Consider the following 27,138-nt stretch of genomic DNA (forward strand, 5'->3'; position numbering starts at 1 on the left):
TCACATTAGAGAAAGATGGGTAAATTGCCAATTATAATGTAATAAATGCTATGATAGAATTATAAAACTATGAAGTAACATGCATATGTTGTGTATTTTCATGGGTTAATATTGCCTATCTCTCCACTGGATGAAATTTGCTGAAGAAAGAAACCCTTTTTATTTACTTCCATTTACATAGTGTATGACACTATTCATTTCTTCGTCAGTAGTTTTTCTTAAGTTTCCTTCTCCTTGCTTTACCCAACCACCATATCACACCTAATGCTTTCAGTCATGAAATTCCATAATTCCATGTTTCAACTTCCAAAGACACACAATGTAAGTGCCCTGGACTGTTCTGTATGATGCTCAGGAAGTTTTTCTGAAATCTACTTCACAACATATCAACTAGTGAACTTCAGCCCTCAACCTAAATTAAACACACAGGATCATATTTACCCTCTTGTCTGAGATAATTAAATAATAATAATAATAATAATAATAATAATAAAAAATAATTTAAAAAAGTGTTTAAGATATTGGACATCAGCCATTAAAGAATAATGATCCCTAAATAAGGTAAGCCATCTGATTGCACCAGCTTAATCTTATGAAAAGCTTATAAGTGTGATGCCTAGGAAATGAACCTGGATAGAATTGGAAAGATTCCCTGAGTTGAGGATATAGAGCTGAGAATGAAGTGACTAGCATTCACAGTGAGTCTTATAGAGGGAGAAGTCTACAGAGAGATAAGTCTAAAGCTTTGCAGAGTGTTCTCCTTAGTTATTCAGTTGAGATACTTAACAGTTCTTCTGTATGAGGAAATTACCCAAGGCCAAGAGAACAACTAAATGGATTAGAAGTAACAGTGTTAGGTATCCCCAGAGCTGAGACTAGTGCCTATCCCCACTGCCCAAAACATTCTACTAATAGAAAACTTCATGGTTCATGAAAAATTTTGTAGAACACACTGAAGAATCTTAACTCAGTATTGAATAGTAATCCTCTCTAATAAAAGAGAAACATGCAAATTGATTGCACCTTCACTAAGCCTGCCATCCAATCAGAGTGTGTATGCAAATTAACCCAACCAAGATGGTGGTTAATTTGCATATCCAGACCAGAGTGAAGACTGAAGACAGAGTAGTAAGAAGCCAACTGCTGCAGAAGGGAGAGAAGCTGCAGAGAAGCAAGCAGGACAGTGGAGAAGAAAGGGAAGCAGATGGGTGGGGGAGAAGGGAGAGAAGCTGGCAGGGCAGCAGAGACCACAGCAGGAAGCCCTATTGCAAGAATCTTTCTGCAAGGGCCATCTAGTCCTTGCATAATACAATGATGGGGAAAATTGGCCTTACATTGAACCCTGCTTCAATCCCACCTAACAAATCTTAAAAGCAAATTCCAAAAGGATCAAATTATTTCTGGCAATGCTGAGTTCCAGAACAAAGCTCAAGAATGCAAATAACCCCAGCAACCAATGAGATAAAATTTAAAATTTCTGGCATCCAATCAAAAATTACAAGGCATGTAAAGCAGTAGAAAAATATAATTAAGACCAATCAATGGACACTAACCCAGAACTAACACATATATTATAATTATCAGACAGGTACATTAAAACATTTAAGAAGTAGAGAGATATGGGCAATATTTTAAAATGCAAATAGAAATTCTAGGTATAAAAACCAGAAAGTCTGATCTGAAAAATGTATTAGATAGGATCAACAATAACAAATCCAAAGAAGACAGAAAAAAAAGAGGAAAAGGAAGTAAAGAACAGAAGAAATGTACAGAAAACAAATAAGATGATAAACTCAAGTTTAATCCATCAATAATCACATAAAATGTAAATGTCTCTATATTTCAATAAAAAACACATATTATGGTACTTGCCTCCTCCCACAACCACATCAAAATTACAACTAAACTACAAAACAACCATCATTTAAAAACACTTAAAACCAAGCTGAATAGAAGTTCTATAACTAGGGAATTAAAGAAGCCACATTGAAACTGGTGGGAGGAGCAAGGATGCTGAATGGGCTAGGTCTCACACTCATGTGTGGTGGATATCTTGGCTTGGAGGTCCCCTCTGAGGAGTGAGGGGTCCCAGGCTCACACAAGGCCCCAGGTTCAGGGTTTCTGTGCCTGCAAGTGAAGTCTTCATACCTTCAGGTTGTAAAAGCCAGCAGGGATCATGGCTGAGTAAAACAGAGGCCGCTGGAATACCAGGTTAACATCATGGTGAAAAACTCACTACTAACATAATAGTGAAAAACTCAATACTCTCTACTTATATCTCACAAAGTCTTCTTTCATTCAACATTACACTGAAGGTTCTAGCTAGTGCAATAGGAAAGAAAATAAAAGATTGGAAAGGAAGAAGTAAACTCTTTATCACAGACAATAGATCGTCTGTGTAAACAGAATATATGATGGAACCTATAAAAAGACTACTAGAATAAAATGAGTTTAGAAAGATTGCAGGATAAAAGATCAATATACAACTATCAAATTTATTTATATACACTAGCACCCAGCAAGCAGAGGTTCAAATCTTTAGAAAAGCAATGCAATACACAATAGCCTAGAATATTTAATAACTACTTAATAGGTGTTGGGCTCTAAGTTATAGTGATAAACAGAGCCACTGCTTTCATGAAACAAACATAACAACATAATGCACTCTGATAACTATAGGAACAGAGATAAATGTGGATATTTAGTCAATTATTAGCTTTATCCTGTTTGGAAACCTGTTCTCCCCTTGTCTGAGAATGACTCATAAATCTAAAAATTCTGTAAACTAGAACAGCACAAGCAGGATTCCTAATGCTATCAGAATAGCACTTTTCCTGATGTTCATGTGCCTTGTTAAGAGGATAAGTCATTCCTAATTTGTATTTGTCTGTTCTCTGGCCCAAAGAGGGGGTAAAATGTCTGTTCTAGAAGATTTCAGCTGCCCAATCCTCTCTGCATTTGTACCAACTGGCAGAAGCTGAGAACTTAAAAGTACACTGAGTCCCTCAATAGCTGAGGCATTATTAATCCAATAGTGCTGGCCCAGAATCCTCTTTTGTGCCTTTTTGTTTGTTTGGTTGGTTTTCTCTTTGAATCAAGAGCTGATTGATTAAAATAAGAGTGTAATCAAGATTTTAAGAAAAATATTTCAAATTCTTTGGGGGGAAAAAACAAACCCAAATCCTTAAACACTCATTTATAAGCGCAAATTTGGAATTTTTCTTGTGCTCAGTTAAGGCAGTTTTTCTAGAGTTTTCTACTAACTTGGCTTAACAAATAAGTTTTACTGAGATTTTACTGAAACCCTGAGCATAATGATGCATAAGTATTACAGTAAGGTTGCTGCCAGGCTCTGGCTTTTAAAGATATCAGATGTCAAAATACATCACACCCAAATCTGAGACCCCAAGTAATTTAAATGTTTGTTACACACCAGTGTTTACAAAGCAAAGGGGATTCCCAGAGTGAAAGGTAGGACCCACTAGCAGATGTCACTGGACAAGGGAAAGACATCTTGCTAGTGGGTCCTACCAGGAGAAGAGAGAGAGGATACCTGGGCATATATTTCTTCTTTCCCATGGTATTTGAATGATGCCCAGCAAACTAAGTTCTGGAGGTAATGGGAAGACAGAGGGACAGAGGGGCTGGAGATGTTACCTCACATGTAATTATGGACCAAAAGTGAATGAAGAGCTTTTGCTAGTCTGATTTCCACCTTGGGGGAGCTGCTGGGGTGGTTGCCAGTTTCCATCTTAACAGGTGTTCAAAGATTTAGCCAAACGCCATTGTGCTAGGGTGATTAATTTTATGTCACTACAATAAGTAAAGAGAGACATGATAACCAATCAGACAAGATGATATGATACAGACAAAAATAGATATATATGTTTCAAAAAATTACAAAGGAGAGCATCTTGTTTGGAGCATAATAGAAAAGTGATGTTTTCACAGATTTGTGATGGAAACTGGGCATTTCCCAGATGGACAAGGGAAAGAAGAAAGCAAAGGACCTAGACTGTAAGGAAAGGGCAGCATGAAATGCTATGAAATCAATGGGAAGTGGTGAACAGGTTGGGACTGCTGGCATCCAAATGAAAGGACAGAGTGGCAGATGATGACACTGAGAAGTAAGCATCTTACAGCTGTGCCAAAGTGCACTTTATCCAGTATGGAATGCAGACCTCTTGAAAGACCCTAAGTATTGAAGGGACGTGGTCTGATTTGCCTTGAAGAGGAATGACACTGTGGTTGAAGGCACAGAGAAGAGGTAAGTGTGCTTGAAAGCTTTCAGGAGCATATGTCTACAAGGAGCACTAATAGGGTGAAGTACAGAGGTGGTAGAGGAAGCTGGGTACCAAAGAATGGTGCCAGGTTCCACTGGGGTGACCTGGATCAGCTCTGGCCTGATGCTAGCCACTCCCACTCCCACCCAGTTCCTTTCTTTCTAATCCACTTCTCATTCTCTTGGGAAGGATTGAGGTCTCTGGAAAACAGCCCAAAAAACTGTTATGGGAACAGCAGCCCAAATAATGCTCAAGCATTAGGAGGATCTGAGTGCTGAAAGCCGCCTCTGTTCCCCTTCCTATGTGGGTGGGGGAAGGAAGGGCTCTCAAAGCCACAACTCCCTTTAGGAGGATTGAGAAGGCATATAAAAGGCCCTGGCTGAGGACTTGCTTCTTCATTCCACAGTTGGTGCCAGAACTCTCAATCCTCCACTGAGAGAAAATGTCCATCCAGTGAGTGTCTCTGGGAGATTTCTTTTAAATGCCTTGGTGGGTTGATGGTAAATAGGCTATTTCAGGAACTCCTAAAGAGGACTGATGTCCTGTTTAGGAAAAGCCTGGGTCTTGTTGAGGGAGTTTCTTCCTAATTATATATTGAAGCCAATATCTGGAATTCAAGTGGAATCTATGCGACTTAGAATGGACCTTGGAAGCAGCTGTGAGCATGAGGATTTCAATAAGGCAGACCTGGGCTCCACGTCTCACTCAACCACTTCCTAGCTGGGTGATTTAGGGCAAATTAACATTTTAAAGTCAAGGTTTCTCCATATATAAAATGCATATAACAATAGTACTTGCCCCGTTGCATTGTTGTGAGATTTAAATGTGCTGATAATATACAAAGTTGTTTTTAATGGTGCATGGCATATAGTAAGTGCTTAATAAAAGATAACTATCATTAGTTATTAGGGAGCTGGTCAGAACTCCTACTATAAGAAGTTATACAGTAAAGCCAAAGTGAGGAGGCAGAAAATAAGCAAAAATATAAAACTTGACTATTTATTTAAAGTACTTGGAGAATTTTTTTAAAGCTCTTGGAGATTTGTGAAGACCTGAGATGACAGTAAAAGATGTTGGTATAATATGGGGTAGAGAACAAAGGATGAGGTACTGACCCAAACAGCTGTCTTCTCTAAATACATAGGAGGGAGAGAGATGAGACTGTGAGGCAGGAGAATCAAGATGGAGAAAGCTGAGAGCATCGATAGGGCAGCATAATTGCATGGGAAGGACTCTGTTAGGAAGAGAAGTGACAGCAGCATGTTTGGTTTGTTTACCTTCAGAGCGATGGGAAAACTACAGAGGGCAGGACTAAGTCCACTGTGACATTAAAAAGGAGGTCATTTCTCCTAACATTAAAGAAGGAGCGCTGACTTGGGCCCCTCTTGCAAACCTGGGCATGTTTTTACCCCCCAAGCTCCGTGTGCTCCCCTTGGCAGAAGCTGGACTGGTAGGGTGAGTTGGCCTTGAGCCAGAGAGCACCGTTTGTCCCTGAACCCTGCTCCTGCCTCCATAGACTTCCTTTGAGCATTCACATGGGCTTCTTCCTTGTGATTCCACATTTCAGAGTTGAGCATCCTGCTGCTGGTTACAAGAAACTGTATGAAACTGTGGAGGAACTCTCCTCGCCAGTCGCAGCTCATGTTACAGGTGGGTCTCACTGATCTTAACGTGGTCCTCTCTTTTTCTTCAAGATCTCTCTACTCTCCTTTCTTATTCGTTGACACCTCTCCTTACTGGCTTTCCTATGGGCTATAGAAGGGAACCTGGAGGTTCAAGAATTCTATACCCAGAATCCATGTCTTCTCACTTGCTTTTTATTTATTTCTCTAATGTAGAAAAAAAATACTATCTAACTGGAATTCCTTGGGGATTAGGACTACATCTTTGTCATTTTTCAATCATCAGTGCCTAGCTTAGTGCCTGACAGATAGTAAAGGCCCTGTCAGTGTCTTGGTGAATGAGGACCCTCTGGCAAACATCTGGAAATACATTAACAGGTGGTAGGTTTTATATCCATTATATTGGAAAAGAGTCATGGTTCTGGAGTCAGGCAAATGTAGGCACTAATGGCAGCTCTATCATTTTAGTAGCTGTGGATCCTACAGATTACTTAAACTTTCTGAGCCTCGATTCTTTCACTGACCAAAGACCAAATTTTACTTCATGGGGATGTTTAAAGAAGAAATGAGCTAGTGTAAATAGAAAGATTCACCCAGTCTCCGAAACAGAGTGATCAACAGGTGGTAGTTAGTACTGTTGTTATCATTACCTAAGATATTATATAACCCATACAGCATACTTGCTTGGACATGGTGTCATGGGAAGGACCAAAGCTTGGGCAAGTCTCTTTTCTCCCAGTTTCCTCTTCTGTAAATTAGAAGAAATGAGCCAAATACTCTAAACTAGATGCTGATGCTAACAATTTAGGTGCTAGAAATTATATCAATGCTGTGCCTTTTAGTTGAGCCACACCTTCTTAAAAATTTTACCAGAAATATAAATCTTTGTCAAATAGGTCGCTAAGATTGAGCTGCAGAAAATAATTAGTTTGTTCCAAAAATAAAAAATAAAAATAAAAAAACATTGGTAAGGATTAAGCAAACACTGCCAAACACTGCACTTTTCAAGGGATAAAAGGGCACAAGTGTAATTGGTTAAACTGAAAGACCTTAACGTCTTTCTTGTGTGGCCCTGGTGTGCAGAGAGAGACACTGAGGCCCAGAGATGTCACCTGGCAAGTCCCGAACCCGAATCCAGGTCCCTAACCCCCAGCCCTGTGCAGTTTTTGCTACAGCAGGTTGGCCTTCACCTGGACAATAGCTTATACCCTCGAAAGAATATAGCTCTAGATTTTAAAAGGCCAATATTCTTGTTGTAGCCATTTCAATTATTTTTTTCTATAGGCCCATCTTTTTTAGTGTTTTGATCTCTGCTCTTAATCCATCCCTACCCCTACTGTATCAAATTATATCAATAAATGTGAAATTCTTAAAAGTGAAATGTTGGGAAAAGGTACATGTATTGGTATCTGGGGAAACGTGTTAGGTAGAGATTCCCATTTCCCTCAAGATGCTTTTCCCTGTCTCCTTCCAACCAGTTACCCAAACTCTGAGGCATTGCCACATTCTCTCCTACTTGGTCTCCTAGAGAAAAGAGAATTGGCCCACAGGCATCTCCTAAATGCTGCCCAGCCTGAGAGCTGGGAATGGAAATCGCTGCCAGCTTTATAAAGAACCACTGACCAATGAGGCTGCTAATATAATCCCTGCGCCTGACCTGGGACGATCCAGCCAAGGGCAGGAGAAAGAAGCAATGTTCTGTGTCTCCCATTCATCCCTCACAGGCAGGATTCCCTTCTGGCTCACAGGCAGCCTCCTCCGATGCGGGCCAGGACTCTTTGAAGTTGGATCTGAGCCATTTTACCACCTGTTTGATGGACAAGCCCTCCTGCACAAGTTTGACTTTAAAGAAGGACACGTCACATACCACAGAAGGTAAAGAAATGCTAGGCCCCACTCCCTGTACTAAGGGTGGGGCCTAGTACTCACCTCCTCCTCCCTTGGGCTTTTCAAACCCAAAAGGGGACTTACATACTCACTTTCTCTCAGAATCCACTTGGGCCAATGCATCTGCATGGACACCTGGGAGCTGTGCTATGGGATAAAGAAGAAACTAAGAACTAGTAGGCCTTTGGGGTTCAATATGTCTGGCTTCAAATCCTGTATCTACCTCTTACAACCATTGGCAAGATGTTAATATCTAACTCTTAGTTTTGTCATCTCTAAAATGGGAGAGCATAGAATCTACTTCAGGGTTCAATTACAAGGAATAAATAAGAACACTGTGCCTAGCACATAGGAGTATTCAGTAATAGTATTATTATAGTTATTATTATTAGAATATTGGCTCTCTTTACTCCCCCTCCCCCCTTTTTATTTATCATCAAAGAGGCCACAGGGAAAGAGAGAAGTTTCACAAAGAAGGTAGGGATCAAATATCTGGTGATGATACAAAAAAAATAAAAGTTTTCTATAAATAGGAGATTGTTGTTAAAAGGCTTGCCAGCCTAAGCCAGGGGTGGGGAGCCTTTTTTCTGCCAAGGGCCATTTAGATATCTATAACATCATTTGCAGGCTATACATAAGTATCAATTTAAAAATTAGCCTGATTAATAATTCATTCTCATTGAGGTTTCTATCTCTCTCTCCCTCTCCTTTCCTCTCTGAAATCAATTTAAAAAACTATATTTAAAAAAATTAACCTGCTATATTTGGTCAAACATTTAATTAAGTCATCCCTAATGCCTTGGCAGGGCCAGACCAAATGATCTTGTGTGGCTTATATAGCCCATGGGCCAGATGTTCCCCACCCATTGCCTAAGCCTGTGGTCGGCAAACCGCAGCTCACTAGCCACATGCGGCTCTTTGGCCCTTTGAGTGTGGCTCTTCCACAAAATACCGTGGCCTGGGCGAGTTTATTTTGAAGAAGTGGTGTTAGAAAAAGTTCAAGTTTAAAACATTTAGCTCTCAAAAGAAATTTCAATCATTGTACTGTTGATATTTGGCTCTGCTGACTGAGTTTGCTGACCACTGGCTAAGCCATCACTCCAGGAAGCACCCATTAACACCACAATAAATAATTTGTCTTATGCTTTAATATTCTCACCTGTTAGTGACTTTATTGGTAATCACAGATACCAGGCGTTCTAAAGAGACATCAAAAGGGAGAGTAAGTCATAGCCGGTTTGGCTCAGTGGATAGAGTATCGGCCTGCGGACTCAAGGGTCCCAGGTTCCATTCTAGTCAGAGACATGTACCTTGGTTGTGGGCACATCCCCAGTGGGGGTGTGCAGGAGGCATCTGATTGATGTTTCTCTCTCATCAATGTTTCTAATTATCTCTCCCTCTCCCTTTCTCTCTGTGAAAAATCAATAAAATATATATTTTTTTTAAAAAAAGGAGAGTAAATGGAGGTTTTAAATAGTCAGGATGACTTGGACTATAATAAAAGAGAAACTGATCAGGTTAAGCAAAATTTATCTATTTAGCATGCTTTGGAGGTCAAAGCTTTCATGTGCCTTCTAAAAACTTTGGTCTTTTTTCCCTTTTCATGACTTTATTTCTTCATCTATGAAATTTTAAATACTTACTAAATGGATTAGAGAAAGGGTAAAATTAGATTTTAATTGGCTCTCCAAAAGAGAAATCCTAGGCACTGTATGCCATCCTGTCTGGGATATGGTTCAGGAGGTCTGCCTGTGCAAGACACTGGATTGAAGAGATCCCAAATGTTAAAAGTAGCAAAATAAAATTTAAAATTGAAGAAAAACTCAAGAGGGACAAGAAATAGTTATAAAGGAATATAATTCAGCATACTATTCCCTGTATTTCCCACTAAGTGTAGGTTGATGGGTTATAGGCTACAGGACATCATAGATCTTATGTTAGCTACCACAGGGGCTGCATGGTGTGATAAGGAAAATGCATGTTTTCCAGACCTGGCCAACTTGAATTGTAACCCAGCTCTGCCACAAATGCCAATCACTTAACTTCTCTGAGCTGTGAGTTCTGCATCTGTCACTATGAGATTTGTAAGACATAAATGTAAGCACGTGGCACATACTGTCTCTTTCTCCTTTGGTCCCTAGGAGAAAGTGACCTGACAATACTCTCCATTCCTTATGCTGTGGACTTATAATTCTGACTCTGTAAGGACAGAATGACCCTTCTAAGATCCACCTGGACCACGCTAATTGCCCCTGTCTATGACCCTTTCCCATGTTTTAATGTCCTTCAGGTTCATCCGCACAGATGCTTACGTCCGGGCAATGACTGAGAAAAGGATCGTCATAACAGAATTTGGCACCTGTGCTTTCCCTGATCCCTGCAAGAACATATTTTCCAGGTTACTGAAACCTAACTGCATGTTATTAAAGGCATTTTCACTGGCCCCTTTTCTCTCATGGTTTAGAAGTTACTAGACTAAAAAAACCCATTTGCTTCTGCAGGTTTTTTTCTTACTTTCGAGGAGTAGAGATTACTGACAATGCCCTTGTTAATATCTATCCCGTGGGGGAAGATTACTATGCCTGCACAGAGACCAACTTCATCACAAAGATTAATCCTGAGACCTTGGAGACAATTAAGCAGGTAGGATACAGTGCTCAGGTGACACTGCTTGAGAATTTAGAACTGCAGCTTAGAGTTAAAATTAAATCAACTGTGCAATTTGGTAGAAAGAACATGAGCGCATGCCTGGCTGATGTGGCTCAGTGGTTAAGTGTTGACCTGTGAACCAGGAGGTCATGGTTCAGTTCCTAGTTAGAGCATATGCCCAGGCTTCAGGCTCGATCCCCAGTAGGGGATGTGCAGAATGCAGCCAATCAATGATTCTCTTTCATCATTGATGTTTCTATCTCTCTCTCCTTCTCTCTTCCTTTCTAAAATTTATTTTTTTTAAATAATTTTTAAAGAAAGAAAGCCAGACAAATTTTCAAATTCTTGCTTTGTCATCAACTACTAGCTATGTGACATAGAGCAAAGGTTTATTCCTTCATCTATGTCATTTGAAAAACTTATTATATGAGTTGAAATAAAACTATAAAATGCCTAACATTCATTCATTTATTCATAGGACACTATTTTTCAGTCCCTGATATGTACCAAAACATGTGCTAGGTGCAGATACTTCAATGTGTGAAACAGCATGGTCCCTGCCCTTACTGGCTTTTATAGGCTATCATGGACCTGGCATATACTGGGTGTTCAAAAAATTATACCTATTAATATTGAAAACTCTGCTATTCATGATTATAGACAATTATGTTGTATCTATTTGTCCCTTATAGATTCTTCTTATTAGAAATGAAGCTATATATTTTTTTTAAATATATTTTTATTGATTTTGTACAGAGAGGAAGGGAGAGAGATAGAGAGCTAGAAACATCGATGAGAGAGAGTCATCGATCAGCTGCCTCTTGCACACCCCCTACCGGGGATATGCCCGCAACCAAGGTACATGCCCTTGACCGGAATCGAACCCGGGACCTCTCAGTCCCCAAGCCGACGCTCTATCCATTGAGCCAAACCGGTTTCGGCATGAAGCTATATTTTGAATGAAATAGCATAGAGGAAAAAAATGAGCAATAGTAGAGACAAATTTTGCTGACAACTAAGACAATCTCAATGCAGCATTCAATAAAATAGATCCACATTTTCAACCAATATTTATTAAGATGTAATGAGTTGAAGACATTGTTCTTGTCTTTAGAAAGTTTAACATCTTGTTGGAGAAATCAAACAAATATGCTATTTAACTCTAATAGGACACATAATGTGATGAGTCCTTTAGGAGAAGGAAAACCTTCCATGAAAACAGGGAGAAGAAAGAGATTACTTCCAGCAGTAGTTGGAGGATATAAGGTGGTGCAGATCAGGGAAGATTAATTAACCTGTTAACCGGGGAGTTCCCTTTTTAATTATGCAACATATAATGGGCGCATAATCTTTCACTAAGACGTGTCAGTTCGTCATGCCCGGTGGACGTAATTTCATATTATTATTTTTTAAATTTATACTTAATTAAAATAAATGAAATATATATTTTTTGTTTATTTATATATAAAGCACAAAGGAAAATACAAAATTACAAACAAACAGAAAAGAATACCAACAAAAAAAAATGGAAACATTGAATTAAAAAATTATAAATTTTACAAACAATTATAAAGATTACAAAAAATATATACTGTCCCTCTCGGGGTGCAACATATATTTCCAGAACGTATTCATACGTCCTACTTGTTCCCGATATTGTTTACTTTTGACGTATTTATACGTCCTGTTCAGTTAACAGGTTTAAGAACTAGTGAAGAGCATGCAATGTCAAGGGTAGGGTAAAACTAAACATTTGAATAATGAACAAAAATATGTAGTAAGTTATGAAGCTGCTGAAAGTTTTTGCACAGAGAAGTAATATAAGCAGACCTGTGTTTTGTGATATTTAATCTGCTATGTATAAGCTATATGGGAGGGCAAGAGAGATAAGGGAGTAGGAGACCAAATTTAGTATAGTAAAAATAGGAAGAAAAAAATAATAGTTCCAACCCTGTATCTCAATGTCACAAGATGATTAATAACTCCCAACTGACTATTTACTAAGGCTTAACAGACTCTCAATGGCTCTTTCTTGTTTTTGATGTATGTTTATAACAACCTGAGTGTAGATCACTTAGATAAGAATTGGAGGGGACTATGATAGTGAATCAGTATGTATTCTAACTGTCATGGTCATTTAACTGGAAATATAAAGTTCATGTTATGGCTTCAGAATAGACTTTATTAGAGGTCAGGTTCCATTGTGAATAGTGTTGTATCCTGACTTCACATAAAAATTTAAGTTTTAGAAGTTGAAGTTTTGTTTACTAATGACTGAAATAGCTTCCTAATCAGTGCCTTTTCTTCCTGCTTGATTTCTTAAATGCAACATCCTTACTTCAGTAGACGCAATTTTTTTTTTTCTAAAATGCAAGCATGAATGTGTTACTCCATCTAGGGCACCCATAGTTTCCAAGATGAAATCCAAACAAGGGCCTTTGTGGCTGGCCCATGCTGATTCCCCTCCTCCATGCATGCCCTTCCTGGCTGCATGTTGAGCGATTAGTAGTCCCCAAATGGCACATGCTGTTTCACACTCTGGGCCTGCCCGTCTGGGTTCTTGCTTCCTGGAACACACTGTCATGCTTGTCCACCTGAATCACTTTTATTCATTTTTTAAACATTATTGAAAGATGAATAAAAAGTGATTTGGTTTGGCTAGGCCAGACGGCCTTTCCCTACAGATACCATTTTACATGTACAGCACTGTCTGTATGCCAGCTTATTATCCCAACACAGTGCTATCAAATAGAACTTTCTACAGTGAAAGCAAATTCTGTGTCTGCATTGTCCAAGTGCTATTGCACACATAAAATGTGGCTAATGTGACTGAGGAACTGAATTTGAAGTTTTATCTAATTGTAATTAATTTATATTTAAATTATTACATGTGGCTACAATATTGAACGGCAAAAGTCTAGACTGAAGTCCTTGAAAGCATGGACCATCTCTGTTTTTCTAGATCCTGGCACAGTGCCTGATATACAATAGAAACTCAAAGAGTATTTAACGAATGGTGAAAGAATGAATGAATGTCTCGGCTATTATTGAAGTAATTATGCTAAAAGCTCCCTATATTTTAAAACATATTCTCCTAATCAAATAGAAAAAAAAATGTTAGATAAATATATACTCCATCAATTATTCATTCAATAAATCTTTACTGAGCAGGTCCCTGGTAGAAATTCTAGTGCTGATTTTGCCAACATGTGGCTCTGTGTCCTTGAACAAGTCACTTGACCTCCCTGGACCTCAGTCTCTCCTATAAATTGAGAGTTTTGTGCTGGATTTGTGGCTCCTGAATTCTTATAAGACTCCAAATTGAATTAAAGTGTAAATCTTCTCTCTAAAACTATTTGCATTTAATTCCAAGAGGTTCGTGGTTCCCCTAAAATCTATTTAGGTTAAGACTTTCTATACTAGATGAATCCTGGGATTCCTTCCAATTCCAGTTCCGTACTCTGTGCAATACCCTGGATTTGAGATTTAAATTGTACCATACAAAATTGCTATTTTTATAAAATTAAAATTATTAAGAATCAGCAATTTCATACAATTCATCTAATACAATGTAGGGGGCTATAAAGAAATCCCAGGATTCACATTTATCATTGTTTGAGGACAACCTGCATGTGCAAAAGGAAAAGAACTAACTGGAGCCATGTATGATATACGTCAATTAAAGAGCACAGTCAGGGAGAACTCCAATATTCCAGAGGTTTGTGGGAGGTGGGGGATCAGCATGGGGATCAGAGCTCTCCACAAAGATGGGAATTCAAGCAGACTTTAGAGAGAGTAGGACCCAGAGAGATAGGAGGATAGAGGAAGTGCACTTAGGGTGAGGGTGCAAGCAGTAATGATGAGATAAGAACTAGGGACCAAAGGTATAACATAATCTTTCTCTTAACATGGATGACATTTGCTCTCTCTCCATAGGTTGATCTTTGCAACTATGTCTCCGTCAATGGAGCCACAGCTCACCCCCACATTGAAAGTGACGGCACTGTTTACAACATTGGTAACTGCTTCGGGAAAAATTTTTCAATTGCCTACAATATTGTGAAGATCCCTCCACTACAAGCAGGTCAGTTTACCAATTTGATTCTTCTTAAAACAAGTATCTGTATTGTATGAAAGTTACCAGAAATACGGGATGCCAGATCAAAATGTCAGAATAGCACAATATGCAGTTAAATTACTCTCTGATTTCAGGACAACTGTCCTCACCCCTACCTTACCAATGGCAAAGGGCACATTAGCAGGAAATGACAACTTGAAAATACAGAAAGCAAATGGCCAAGTTCTATTTCTGCAATGTGTGTCAAAGATGTAGTGTATATGCAGATTTGGTTACATAAGATTTGGAGTCAAGTGTAGCAAACATTTATTAGGCATTTATTCATGTGCCAACTGAAATTAAAATTTTATTCAGACATATGCATCTGCATAGTATGATAACTTACACCACATATGAGAATGTACTATTTTGTGTATGTTTAACGTACAAGACTACAAACAAACCTATTAACTCATCCTATATAATAAAGATGTAACATGCAAATGATTGTTACTCCATGAAGTGTGACAACTGACTGTATAATGATTGGATCACAGATCAGCAGGAGGGTGGGACAGCGAGCTACAAGTGGGCAGCAGAAAGCTCCAGGAGGAGGCAGGGCAGCAAGATATGAGGGGGAGGAAGGGGAGCTACAGGAGGGTGGGGCAGCAGGCAGAGAGCTACTGAAGGGCAGCAGTGAGCTACTGGTGAGCTACGGGTGCACTGATTCGTGTGCAGGGCTACTAGTGTTAATATAACAGCTAAAACAATATTAAAAGAGATGAGAGAGTACTCTTTAGAATTTTCCATTCATCTTTCATTCATGGTCAGAAATTTGATAACCATCTTGATGCCAGAATTATTTGAAAATATATGGATTTTTGTTTGGTATTGCTTAGATCAGTGGTTGGCAAACCCATTAGTCAACAGAGCCAAATATCAACAGTACAATGATTGAAATTTATTTTGAGAGCCAAATTTTTTAAACTTAAACCTCTTCTAATGCCACTTCTTCAAAATAGACTCTCCCAGGCCATGGTATTTTATGGAAGAGCCACACTCAAGGTGCCAGAGAGCCACAGTTTGCCGACCATGGGCTAGTAGTTCTAAAAGTATAGTCCCACCTTGGGACCTGTTAGAAATATGAGTCTTGAGTCCCACTCAAACCAACTGAATAATTCTAGGAGTGGGGCCCCCATAACTCTTCTAAGAAGCCCTTTCTAGAATACAGTAAGGGTTTGAAGACTACTGACTTAGTAGTAAGTGAACTTTAATGGGCATAAGAATTACTGCGCTAGGGAATTGACACAATCCGAGATATTGTGCACTCTGTAGGCAGTACTGTGAAAGGCTGTGGCCATGCTAACGTTGTGCCTTAGTCCCCTGACTTAGAACCCACCTCCAGGTGTAAGATGTGACTCCACTGTGCTCTGCCTGCCACAACACTGTGGAAGTGCACTTTCCCAAATCCACTGCTATTTGGGTTTTCCTGAGCAATTACAGCTTCACATGAAATTTTGCTAAGAAATGCCAATGACTAAGAAAATGCACATAAGCTCTGAAAAATCAAGGTCTGAAAATGTATTTCTTTGCTTGCATAAGATGTTCTACCTGCTTTGTATTTGTTGAAAGAAAGAAAGAAAGAAAGAAAGAAAGAAAGAAAGAAAGAAAGAAAGAAAGAAAGAAAGAAAAGAAAAGAAAGGCTGGCTGTTCCAAAGCCTTTTAAAACCACTTTATTTCAGACAAGGAAGATCCAATGAGCAAGTCAGAGGTCGTTGTACAATTCCCCTGCAGTGAACGGTTCAAGCCATCTTACGTCCATAGGTAACTTGAAGGGCTGCTCTGAATCTTCAGGAAAACTTAATTTTAAATATCTGTCTTGCCTATCTTTCATACCAACCCTGATTACATTATCTTGAAGAAACCTAAATTTAAACATAATTTCACATAGGCACTGTCTATTCCAGTAACTGAGCATACTCATGTATACACATTTCTTTGTGGTTTGAGGATATGCCTGTCCCACTCACAGGTCCATTTGTGTTTCTTAACAGTTTTGGCTTGACTCCCAACTACATTGTTTTTGTGGAGACACCAGTCAAAATTAACCTGTTCAAGTTCCTCTCTTCATGGAGTCTTTGGGGAGCCAACTACATGGATTGTTTTGAGTCCAATGAAACCATGGGTGTAAGTCTTACATTTATTTGTTAGGTTTATGATGCTGAAAAAGGTGTGCTTCATAATGCACACTTTTTTTTTCCTTTTTAAGTGCATCAAAATATTTTTCTAATTTTCAAGGTTTGGCTTCATGTCGCTGACAAAAAAAGAAGAAAGTACCTCAATAACAAGTACAGGACCTCCCCTTTTAACCTTTTCCACCACATCAATACCTATGAAGACAATGAGTTTCTGATTGTGGATCTCTGTTGCTGGAAAGGGTAAGAAAGGGCAGTGGATAAATGGTGCATCTCTAGTTGCTCCTGGAAATTAGAGGCCTTCCCCACCCCCTGCCCCCAGAGACGCTCCTTTCAATCATTAACCTTAACCATTAAGTTTCAAGACATCATTGAAAAAAGCTGTAGATAGTTTAGGTAGCCAGAAACACAAAGTGAACATCAAAACCATGGTTAATGATTTAAAACGAATCAAGTCCATGAACCAGACCTGAAAAGATAAGGTTCTGTAGACTGATAAGTGAACTTAAACTCAACTTCACTTAAACATGACAAGATTCCTTAGGGGACCTTGAACTCCACCTATCCAAGGTTTGGGAGAAAGAGGCATGCTTCTTCAAATTAGCCAGATCACTAAGGACAATAGTCCCTAAAGTCACAGGCAGATGGTAATTGAGAAGCAGAACAGAAAGCATCAAAGGCTGCTGTTATTTAAAAATATCCATGAAGCAAGTTTCTTTCCCACCCCCCATCCTGTGTGGGCAGAAAGAAATGGCTTTAATATACCTGGGTCACTAGCAGTATCCAGGTTGGGAAATAAAGAACAGGCTGACTTTTAAATAGATTGAGTGTCTCTCAGAAATTATTTGTAATTATGTGTGCTCATGTTTGACTTCTTATTTTTGCAGGTTTGAATTTGTTTATAATTACTTATATTTAGCCAATCTACGTGAGAACTGGGAAGAGGTGAAGAAAAATGCCAGCAAGGCTCCCCAGCCTGAAGTTAGAAGATATGTACTTCCTTTGAATATTGACAAGGTAACTATCCTCTATGTAGATTTCAGATATAACCAGAATATTACAAAAAAATCCATTCCCTATTTGCTCCTCATCTCCCATCCCCTTCCCTATCCTGAAAATCCTCCACTATTTCCTCTTAATTCATAATATATCACAATCCTTTTCTAAATGTTCCCTCCACTTACTATCTTTGCAAAGATCTGATTCCCAAGGACGCTGTTCTCCTCAGCATCAATTTCCAAGGGAGGTGGTTTCTCCTTCAACCCTTGCTCCATGGGGTCTGAAATTGGGGTGTGGGTCCTCTTTGTTCCACTTTGCTGCTTTCGGACCATTGTTTCCTCTATCTAACCTTAAAATCTCCCTATTTAAAAAATATATATGTTTTTATTGATTTCAGAGAGGAAGAGATAGGGGGAGAGATACAGAAACTATCAATAATGAGAGGGAATCTGCCTCCTGCATGCCCCCTACCAGGGATGAGCCGGGCATGTGCCCTGCTCCTGACTGGGAATCAAACTATCAAACTGTTACCTTCTGGTTCATAGGTCCACACTCAACCACTGAGCAACATTGGCCAGGCTAAAATCTCTCCATTTTTAATTTCATTTTAGCTCATTATATAACTATGTGGTATATATATATATATATATATATATATATATATATATATATATATGCGCTTCTCATTATTGCTGTCATCTACTAACCCACCGCTCTCTCTTCCTTCTGATTGAATGTCACACTTCACAGATCTACTCCTTACTCTCAGGGATTTCAAGATACACATCAGAAGTGAGTCCTCCAACAATCTGGCCTTTCAGTTCCTTGACCTCTTCCACTGATCCTGTCTTCCATTATGTCTCAGTCACTCATTCTTATGGCTTTGACATTGCCATTACCTACGACTTCTGCGTGTTTCATCCATAATTTTAAATTCATGCATCACACCTTCTGACTACCACCTCCTTCAAGATCACTTGCTCTACTGCAATTCTCACCAGGAACTTTCAATCTCCTACCTTCTTATAATACTTCACTCCCTTGAGGACTTATCCTTATGCTAAGTGAAGTAAGCAGTCAGAGAAAGACAAGTGTTCTCATTCAATTAAAATTCCATGGTCAATAATTATAAGCATCCTCTTGTGTAGATCATTATTTCTTGTGTTTCTTATTTTATCAAACTCATTTGTCAGAACCACAACTCTAGTTAAATTAAGCATCCCACCCACTCCATGCTTATGCCTCTGAGGCTGAAATTAAGGGTTGAAAACACACAATCGTGTTTATTGGTTCGTTTTTAAATACATGACCACAAGTCTTACCACTAAATTTCCCAACTTCATTTACTCTCCCACTTTCCTGGTTAAATGTTTCATACCGTACTCCCCTCAAATTTCTAACACCTCCCACCTCCACACTCATATTCAGCTGGTGGCTCTGCTTCCTATTTCACTGAAATGAGTGAAATAAATCAGAAAAGAACGTAGACTTCTGCCACCACGTCTACCCACCCACCAGCATCTGTATTCATACTGAAGTTATCCATCATCTTATCACAAACTAATTGCTCCCATCCTCCCTCACCAACTCAAGGACATCACTCTCCCTCTTTCCTATAGCATCACTCTTCTCCCCTCTTCATTGGATCCCTCATATATCATGCTATGATTTTGCCCTCTTACAAAAATTTCTCTTGATTCCTCTTGTCCCCACCAGCTAGCTCCTCATTTCTCTTTTTTAAACCTTTTAATGTTGCAGGGCACCAGAACTCAGCCTTTTGTTCTACCTTTTATTTGTACATTCACTCCCTTTTTAGCAGCTCAAAATTACTTTTTTAACTTTCCTTTCAACTCAACTTTCCTTTCAACTTATATATGCTACTGCCAATTCCATGTTTCCATTTGGATGTCCAACAGATATAGCAAACATAATAAGATAAAACCTAAATTTCTCCTCTTCCCCACCAAAATATTCACCCCACTTTCAGAAGCCCGTCCTTTTGTGACAACCTTTCATTGTTCAGGCCAAATATGTTGGAGGCATGCTTGACTCCTCTGTTAATTTCATGCCTCTTCCACCCCATCTCCCATATATTAGGAAATCCTCTAGGCTTAACCTTCCATTTCTCACTGACTCCGGTGTTACTAGTCTAGCTTGAATCATTATTTCCTTTTTGACCAGACTACCACAAAACAAACTGGTTTCCGAGTCTACTCTTGCATTCCCCTTCCTTCCAAGCCTCAACAGAACAGCCAATTTTGTCTCAAATGTCACCTTTTCAATGAGGCCCATCCTGACTACCTATTAAAATTACAACTCACCTGCCTTTCACACTTCTGATTCCCCCCTTACTCTGCTCTATTTTTTTCTCCCCATATTTATGACATATTATCCACTTTGTCTATTAATTATATTTATTATCTAGATCCCCAAACTGGAATGTAAGCTTCATGAGGACAGGGACTTAATTTTCTGAAATATCCCGAATGCCTAGAATAGAACCTAGCACAATACATGTACTCAAGTATTTGATACAGGTATTACTAAATGAATATATTCTTAGAAAAGGCTTGTGATATCCATTCTTTTCATAAATATCACATATATTGAGGATTGGGGAGTGAAAAGAAATTGTAGAAAACATCTAGTCTAGTAATTTTCCTATTTTCTTCTTTTTAACAACATAAATGCACAATATTTTTCAAACAAAATAAAAATATGCCCTAACTATAAATGAGATGAACATTATAAATGGTTCCCTAAGAAGTGAAGTCTTTGTTGTTCTGCAGAGAAATACTTGCTTTCCTCCCCCCCCCCCGCCCCAGAAGCCCTTCCTCAGAGGCCCTTTTCTTTGAGAACAGTCTCATTTCACAGTTGAGAAGATCAAAGACCTAAGAGGTCATGTGACTTTCCAATTTACACAGGCCCAAACAGCTTTCTCAGTCATGTTCCTGGGCTCCCCTTATAGAATTTCTGCACCTCCCTACATGTTAACTTAAGAGCTCAGGAGACAAAACTCAGGACGACTCCTTCCATGATTTATGGCTCATTGGTTTTTCTTTCTTGCTTGCTGAGGTTTCTGTTATCCTCTTTCTTAGGCTGACACAGGCAAGAATTTAGTCACACTCCCCAACACCACTGCCTCGGCAATTCTGTGCAGTGACGAGACCATCTGGCTGGAACCTGAGGTTCTCTTTGCAGGGCCTCGCCAAGGTGAGATAATGTAGAAGAACACCTCACATGAGAGAGAACAAATGTTCCATTCAGAGATTAACTGGGTTTTCTTAAGCATGTGCTTTATTTTGTAGCGTTTGAGTTTCCTCAAATCAATTACCAGAAGTATGGTGGGAAACCTTATACTTACACATATGGACTTGGCTTGAACCACTTTGTTCCAGATAGGGTAATGAATCCATCTTACTGGTATTAGAGCAGTACTTTAAGTCACATGCTAGTCAAGTAAAGAATACTGACTGACTGATTGATTTTTTTTTCTTTCTTAATGAACAGCTTTGTAAGTTGAATGTCAAAACTAAAGAAACTTGGGTATGGCAAGAGCCTGATTCCTACCCATCAGAACCCATCTTTGTTTCTCACCCAGATGCCTTGGAGGAAGATGATGGTAATGAAAGCAATGGATGTGTCTGAACATTCTCTTCTTACTGGAGTTCATGTAGTTAGTTCACTAGGAGGGGAATCATAGTAATTTTTTTCTAATGTTCAGAAATGATCCTTAATACTACTGGTAAACTTCTTTGAAAATAAGAGTAATCATGTGGTCAGTTTGCCTTGATTACTAGTGGAAAAAATGCTAAAGTACCATCTGGTGTCCTGATGGGGACACCAATGCTGCTCTAGATGAGGGAGGGGAGGAGGAGGAAAGAACAGCATGGATTCTAGGCCTACATACATTTATAAAAAAGAAAAGAAGTGCTGAGAAGGGAAATTGAGTATTCTAACAGATCAAAGAGAATGAGACTGTGGCTTTATGGCTCTAGTTTTGTTTATTTCTTTTAGTAAGCTGGGGCTAGAAAGAGACCAGATATACAGCCTATAAAATAGCAACTCAACTATAAAGCATCAGTCTTAGTTAACTATTAGTTAGCTAGAATTAAATTATGGAAAACCACAGAGAAATGAAAAAATAAAGAACTGTGGAGCCATTCCATGTGAACTGCAAAAGGTTTGCTCTGTTTTGTTTGAAGGACATAAGTTCCCGGTTATGTCTTGGAAATTATAGAAATAATATATGTTACTGTTGTCAAAGTCTTTCAGTACACATCTTTTGACACAACACTGTTTTTTGCAGTAGGTAGAACAGATGGTACATCTTATATTACAAATAAGCATACAGATCAATTCATTCAATAAAAATTTAATGAACACTTTCTATATTCTAATCATTGTAAAAGGCTATCAGGATATGACAGTAGGCAAGACAAACATGGTCACTCCCTTTCTAAAGTTTATAATCTAGAAATCATGAAGACTTTACGAGTAAAAGACCCATTCAGGGTGAACACATAGTGAGGTGGTGGAAGAATCAAAACAAAATATTATCATTTTCTTTCTTTATTAAAAAATATATTTTTATGGATTTCAGAGAGAGAGAAAGGGAGAGGGAGAAAGGGATAGAAACATCAATGATGAGAGAGAATCATTGATTGGCTGCCTCCTCCGCACCCCCTACCAAGTATTGAGCCTGCAACCAGGGCATGTGCCGTGACTGGGGAATTGAACCAGGATCTCCTGGTTCATAGGTTGATGCTCAACAACTGACCCATACCAGCCAGGCTATCATTTTCTTTTTATATGTCAATTAATACCTCCTATATTACTTCAGTTACATCTAATCTATATCCCTGGGCATTTTTTACAAATTCAACATTATTTTATTTACTTCTGATTAACAGGTGTAGTTCTGAGTGTGGTGGTGAGCCCTGGAATAGGACAAAAGCCCGCTTATCTCCTGATTCTGAATGCCAAGGACTTGAGTGAAGTTGCCAGGGCTGAAGTGGAGATTAACATCCCTGTCACTTTTCATGGACTGTTCAAAAAATCCTAACTACGTTCTAGCAAGATATGTTTCTGATGACAAAACCAAGAAAAATATAGTCAGGTCTGCAATCAAATTCTGTTCAGTTTTAGCCTGCTATATAATTTGGTGTATATATATATATATATATATATATATATATATATATATATATATATTATATACAACATTTGCAGACACACACTATTTGCACTGTTTTCCAGAAAGAACAGAGATGAGCAAGCAATTACTTCTAAAATCAAGTCTATATTTAGAAAATAAGACTTTCTATGTGAGACAGACCATAACTAAAAATCTCTTTTTTATAGTTAGCAATCAAATATAAAATGAACGTGGATTTATTAACCTGTTTTTTATTCCTATTATAAAAATATATTTTAGGCATCTATCTGCTCTAATATACTTTAATATTTAAAAGCCAAAGTGTTCTACATCTGATTGCAGTTCTGCTGAGTCAAGGCAGTATTGTGCAAAAAGGCTTTGTTATTAAATGTCAAACCAAACTCTTTTTCAAACCAGGGACAATGATGTAAGAGTAATCATTGTAATTGCATATATGTTATTGCTAAAAGATTTTCAAGCTTTATGAACTTTAGCATTTCCACTTAGCACAAGCAATTACAACTACTTCTGGTTTTACAATGAGGATACCTATCTTTACTCAACTGAGGGTATGCCACCCAATAATATGTTAGAGATTATCTATTAAAAGCTTATATAACAATAAAGCAATCATATATAGTATTGATTGTAATTTTTTGAAAAACAAAGCACAAAATACAATTTCTGCTTAAAATCAAAGTGTGGATACTGTTTGTCGTCTCTTCTTCTTAATTATATTTAAATACTTTGCAATCACCTGACTGAAGAGAAAATATTAAATGACTAGCATTCACATAGTAATACATTTTAAGCACTTTTGTTATTGTTGCTTTTATTATTATCTTCTGTGCTGCATATTGGGAAAAAATGAGATTAACAAAATATTTTATTCTATATCTTTATTAAGGTATCTATTTTGTGCTCAGGAGTATTACATATCATTGTATTAAGATGATCAGCATTGTGTTTGACTAAATAAAAATAGTTTGAAGAAACAGACTAACCATAGTACTTGATGCATCCATTTGATTTCTTTATTTATGTAAAATGCAAACTCATGTTTTGAATTGCAAATACTCATTTGCTTTTCAAAGAAAATCTAAAACTACAGAAGAGTGGAAATTTTAAAGTAAAAGTCATACAGAAGTCATCTAAGTTCAACTACTATTAAGATATGTATATTTGTCTTTTCTATCATTCCTTCCCCACTTACCCTGTGGATTTTAATGAAATCATTATTTATTTGTGGATAATCCCTAATTAGAAGTAGAAATATCAAGATAGAGAGACAAAAATGCTGAGAATAACATGGAATATGTGACTGCAGATAAACATTAGTCCATTGTTTTTTATCTTTAGGCATGGGACATGAACATGATTCCACAAAGAAAGCTAGTTATCTATTTCTTTTAAAAATGCAGAAAATAAATTACTGAACAAGTACTAAGTTTTAGACTTATTTTAAGAGTCCCAATTTAAGAGAATTCCTAAAATACTTGTTTCCTATCTTTGCCAACCTCTCCTTGCCTACTTTCCATTTATTTTCCATTAGTAGTCTTGTCATTTGGTGTGCCCACCTCACTTCCTGTTGCAGAGTCCCATTCTGAGCACTGTACTCAGAGAACAATACAGTATTAAGAAGAGAGAGAGGCAGATCTGATGAAAACAACATTCCACCAATACCATTATACCAAGATTGACACACTTTATACAGTCATTGCTAAGATTATACCAAGAAGGCTTAAGAGCTGCTTTTCAAGTCCAAGGATGGAATGTGAGATTTAAAAACTTAAAACAAAGGAGATCTGAGTCTGGCAAGAGGAAGTAATTCATATTGAAAAAAAATTCTTATTGAAAAAATTAAGGAACCTATTTTCTAAGAACCAGAGCTACCCATTCGGGGAATCAACAAAGCTGTGTACCATCTATAGACAAATAAATCTGTTTCAAGAAAAGAATTTAATTGTATTAAAACAAATAAAACTGTTAATAAGTACTTATTTTTAAAATAAGTTGATTGGCCCAGCGAGTGTGGCTCAATGGTTTAGTATCTCATAAAATTCAATCTCATTGGGAAAACAATCTCTGACACACAGGAAAAAGGAAAACTTGCATTTATTGAGTGTCCTTTACTTTAACAGAAAAGTGGAAATTACATCTAATATTACACCTATCATGATAATATTTGCACCATTTTGAAAATGAGGAAAAGAAGGCCAAGTTACTTTTCTAGTGAGTAGTAAAACTTAAACTGAAATCTACACCTAATAGTTCCTTCACTTAGATTATGGTTTCTGATAACTTCTGAAATATTCTGACTAAACTTTTATTTCAAATACAACCACGGTCATGCTACTTAGTCATCGAGGATGAGTGCAAACAAAATATTTAACTACTCAGTAACTCTTACTATTAATTAGTAGGCCAAAATGTTTACTGAATAATACTGACCATGGATCAAATTTTTATTATGCAAGTGATTCCATTAATTAGTCCCTACAATATTCTATGAGTAGAGATGATTATCCTCTTTTGTAGGTGAGGAAAATGATAATGTTAAATAATGCCAAGTTTACATGAGAATGGGGATCAGATTCCAAATGACATTTGTATCTGTTGGACATTGTGAATACTACTTTGAGGTAGTTCACAACTTCAGCCTTAGCTTACTACATTTCTTTCCATGACATCTTAAAAAGCTAAGTTTTATTAGTAGTTGTTAAAATGCAAGTATCCTGCAAAAATTAATGTAGAACACAAAATTATATTGGCTGTGTCCAATCTGACTACAAAGTTTAAAAAGTTCTGTAATGTCCAAGGACACTAGACTGTTAGAACAAATATATGTATTATGTCATTTGTATTTAATTATGTAATGAACAGAATGCTAGGTATTTATTTTGGAGTGCCATAAAAAAAAAAGTTACTGAGACACTAAGAGTTTTGTGAAGCAAGAACATTTGAAAATCTCTATGCAAAACTGGGTTTTAACTTAGTAAGTAAAGCTCTAACCTCATAGGACCTAGTCTAGAGTTTTGTGATTTAAGTAACTTCATAAATGTACCTTTTGAGAGCAAATAATTATATTTCAATTATTACATTAAAGTTACATGAAAGAGCTTTACTTAAGAAAAAGAAAAAAATAAGATAAAGGAATCATATCTAATATATTGGTGATTAGTCTGTGAGTATTTCTTATTTGAATACATTCATAATATTATACTAGTTGAATGATAAAATATATTTAAGAGGATAGCAACACAAATATCAAAATTCACTGTTTCTCACGTTCCTTTAACATGGATTTATCCATAGACATATCTCCTTCCAGAAAGTAAGCAAATGGGTACTTTTCGTTTATAAGAGCAACCTTTGCATTGGGCCATAGGAATAAAAATACAATTTCTGATTGATGGGCACAACTGAAAAATTCAGCAATGGTAGGCTGACTCAGTGATCAGCAAGTAGGGCTGTGATACAAGAACAATGGGTGACCTACGACTAGGCATTTATGAAAGCCCTAGTTCCAGTCTAGGCTTATAGAACAATAGCTTTGGGTTACTTATCAATAGAAATCAAACAGCACAGAGAAAATGTTCATTCCCCAGGCAGTTTCTAAGTCTTAGGAGCAGAGCCATGTTCTGTAAGCTGCAAAAAGTATATATTAGATCACAGATCATGATATTAATGTTCTTATAAGTCTTCATGACCTAGTTGTTAAGGCTATTGGGGAAACTGGCTTTTATTGATGTTTATATCTGCTACTACCTATTGATCTTATCTCCCTTCAAAGAAAATTAGGCAGCAGTGTAAAGGAGTCATTCAGAAGCCCTGTGTTCTAGCACTACTTTCCTACTTATAAGCTATGTAACTGGAAGTGAGCCACTCACACAAAATACTCTTCTCTGAAGTTTTCCCATGAAGTCAGCAGAATAATATCTGTCCTATCAGCCCTCTGAGAATGTTGTAAGGCATGTGAGATGACACAAATAAACATCTATAAACACTGTTGGTAACCTGAGAAGGATTCCAATGTAAGGCATTGATTTAAATAATGTGATTATTAGTTTAGAGACCAATAAATGAATCAATTATCAGTGAAGTTTAAAAATAAAAAACACAATATACAAACTAAAGGCAAATACAAAAAAAAAAAAAAAAGGAAGAAAAGTGATTTTTACTCCTATTATTAAAAGCAGCTTTTTGTCATCCACACAGGTTGCTTGGGGGGAAACCATTGTAAATGGACTACAAATCTCTTGATTGCCAAATCTGTTCATAACCAACA

General features: G+C 37.6%; 1 protein-coding gene across 1 annotated transcript; it reads left to right on the top strand.

Annotated features, from left to right (window-relative positions):
• Positions 1–4,611: 4,611 nt before the first annotated feature.
• Positions 4,612–22,860, top strand: RPE65 (retinoid isomerohydrolase RPE65). The gene is made up of 14 exons (XM_036447528.1): positions 4,612–4,736; positions 5,851–5,933; positions 7,630–7,780; positions 10,083–10,190; positions 10,294–10,435; positions 14,378–14,525; positions 16,241–16,322; positions 16,553–16,685; positions 16,797–16,936; positions 17,581–17,710; positions 20,791–20,905; positions 21,001–21,095; positions 21,203–21,314; positions 22,606–22,860. The coding sequence occupies exons 1-14, from the start codon at positions 4,726–4,728 to the stop codon at positions 22,755–22,757; spliced, it is 1,602 nt and encodes a 533-aa protein (XP_036303421.1). The 5' UTR covers positions 4,612–4,725; the 3' UTR covers positions 22,758–22,860.
• The last annotated feature ends 4,278 nt before the right edge of the window (positions 22,861–27,138 follow it).

The sequence above is a fragment of the Pipistrellus kuhlii genome, unplaced genomic scaffold (genome assembly GCF_014108245.1).
Source record: "Pipistrellus kuhlii isolate mPipKuh1 unplaced genomic scaffold, mPipKuh1.p scaffold_m20_p_2, whole genome shotgun sequence".
Lineage (NCBI taxonomy): Eukaryota > Metazoa > Chordata > Mammalia > Chiroptera > Vespertilionidae > Pipistrellus > Pipistrellus kuhlii.

Excerpts from the sequence above, each read along its gene's own strand:
- RPE65 (XM_036447528.1), top strand. Across the intron at positions 16,937-17,580 it reads GATCTCTGTTGCTGGAAAGG|GTTTGAATTTGTTTATAATT; the intron begins GTAAGAAAGGGC and ends TTATTTTTGCAG. Across the intron at positions 17,711-20,790 it reads TTCCTTTGAATATTGACAAG|GCTGACACAGGCAAGAATTT; the intron begins GTAACTATCCTC and ends CCTCTTTCTTAG.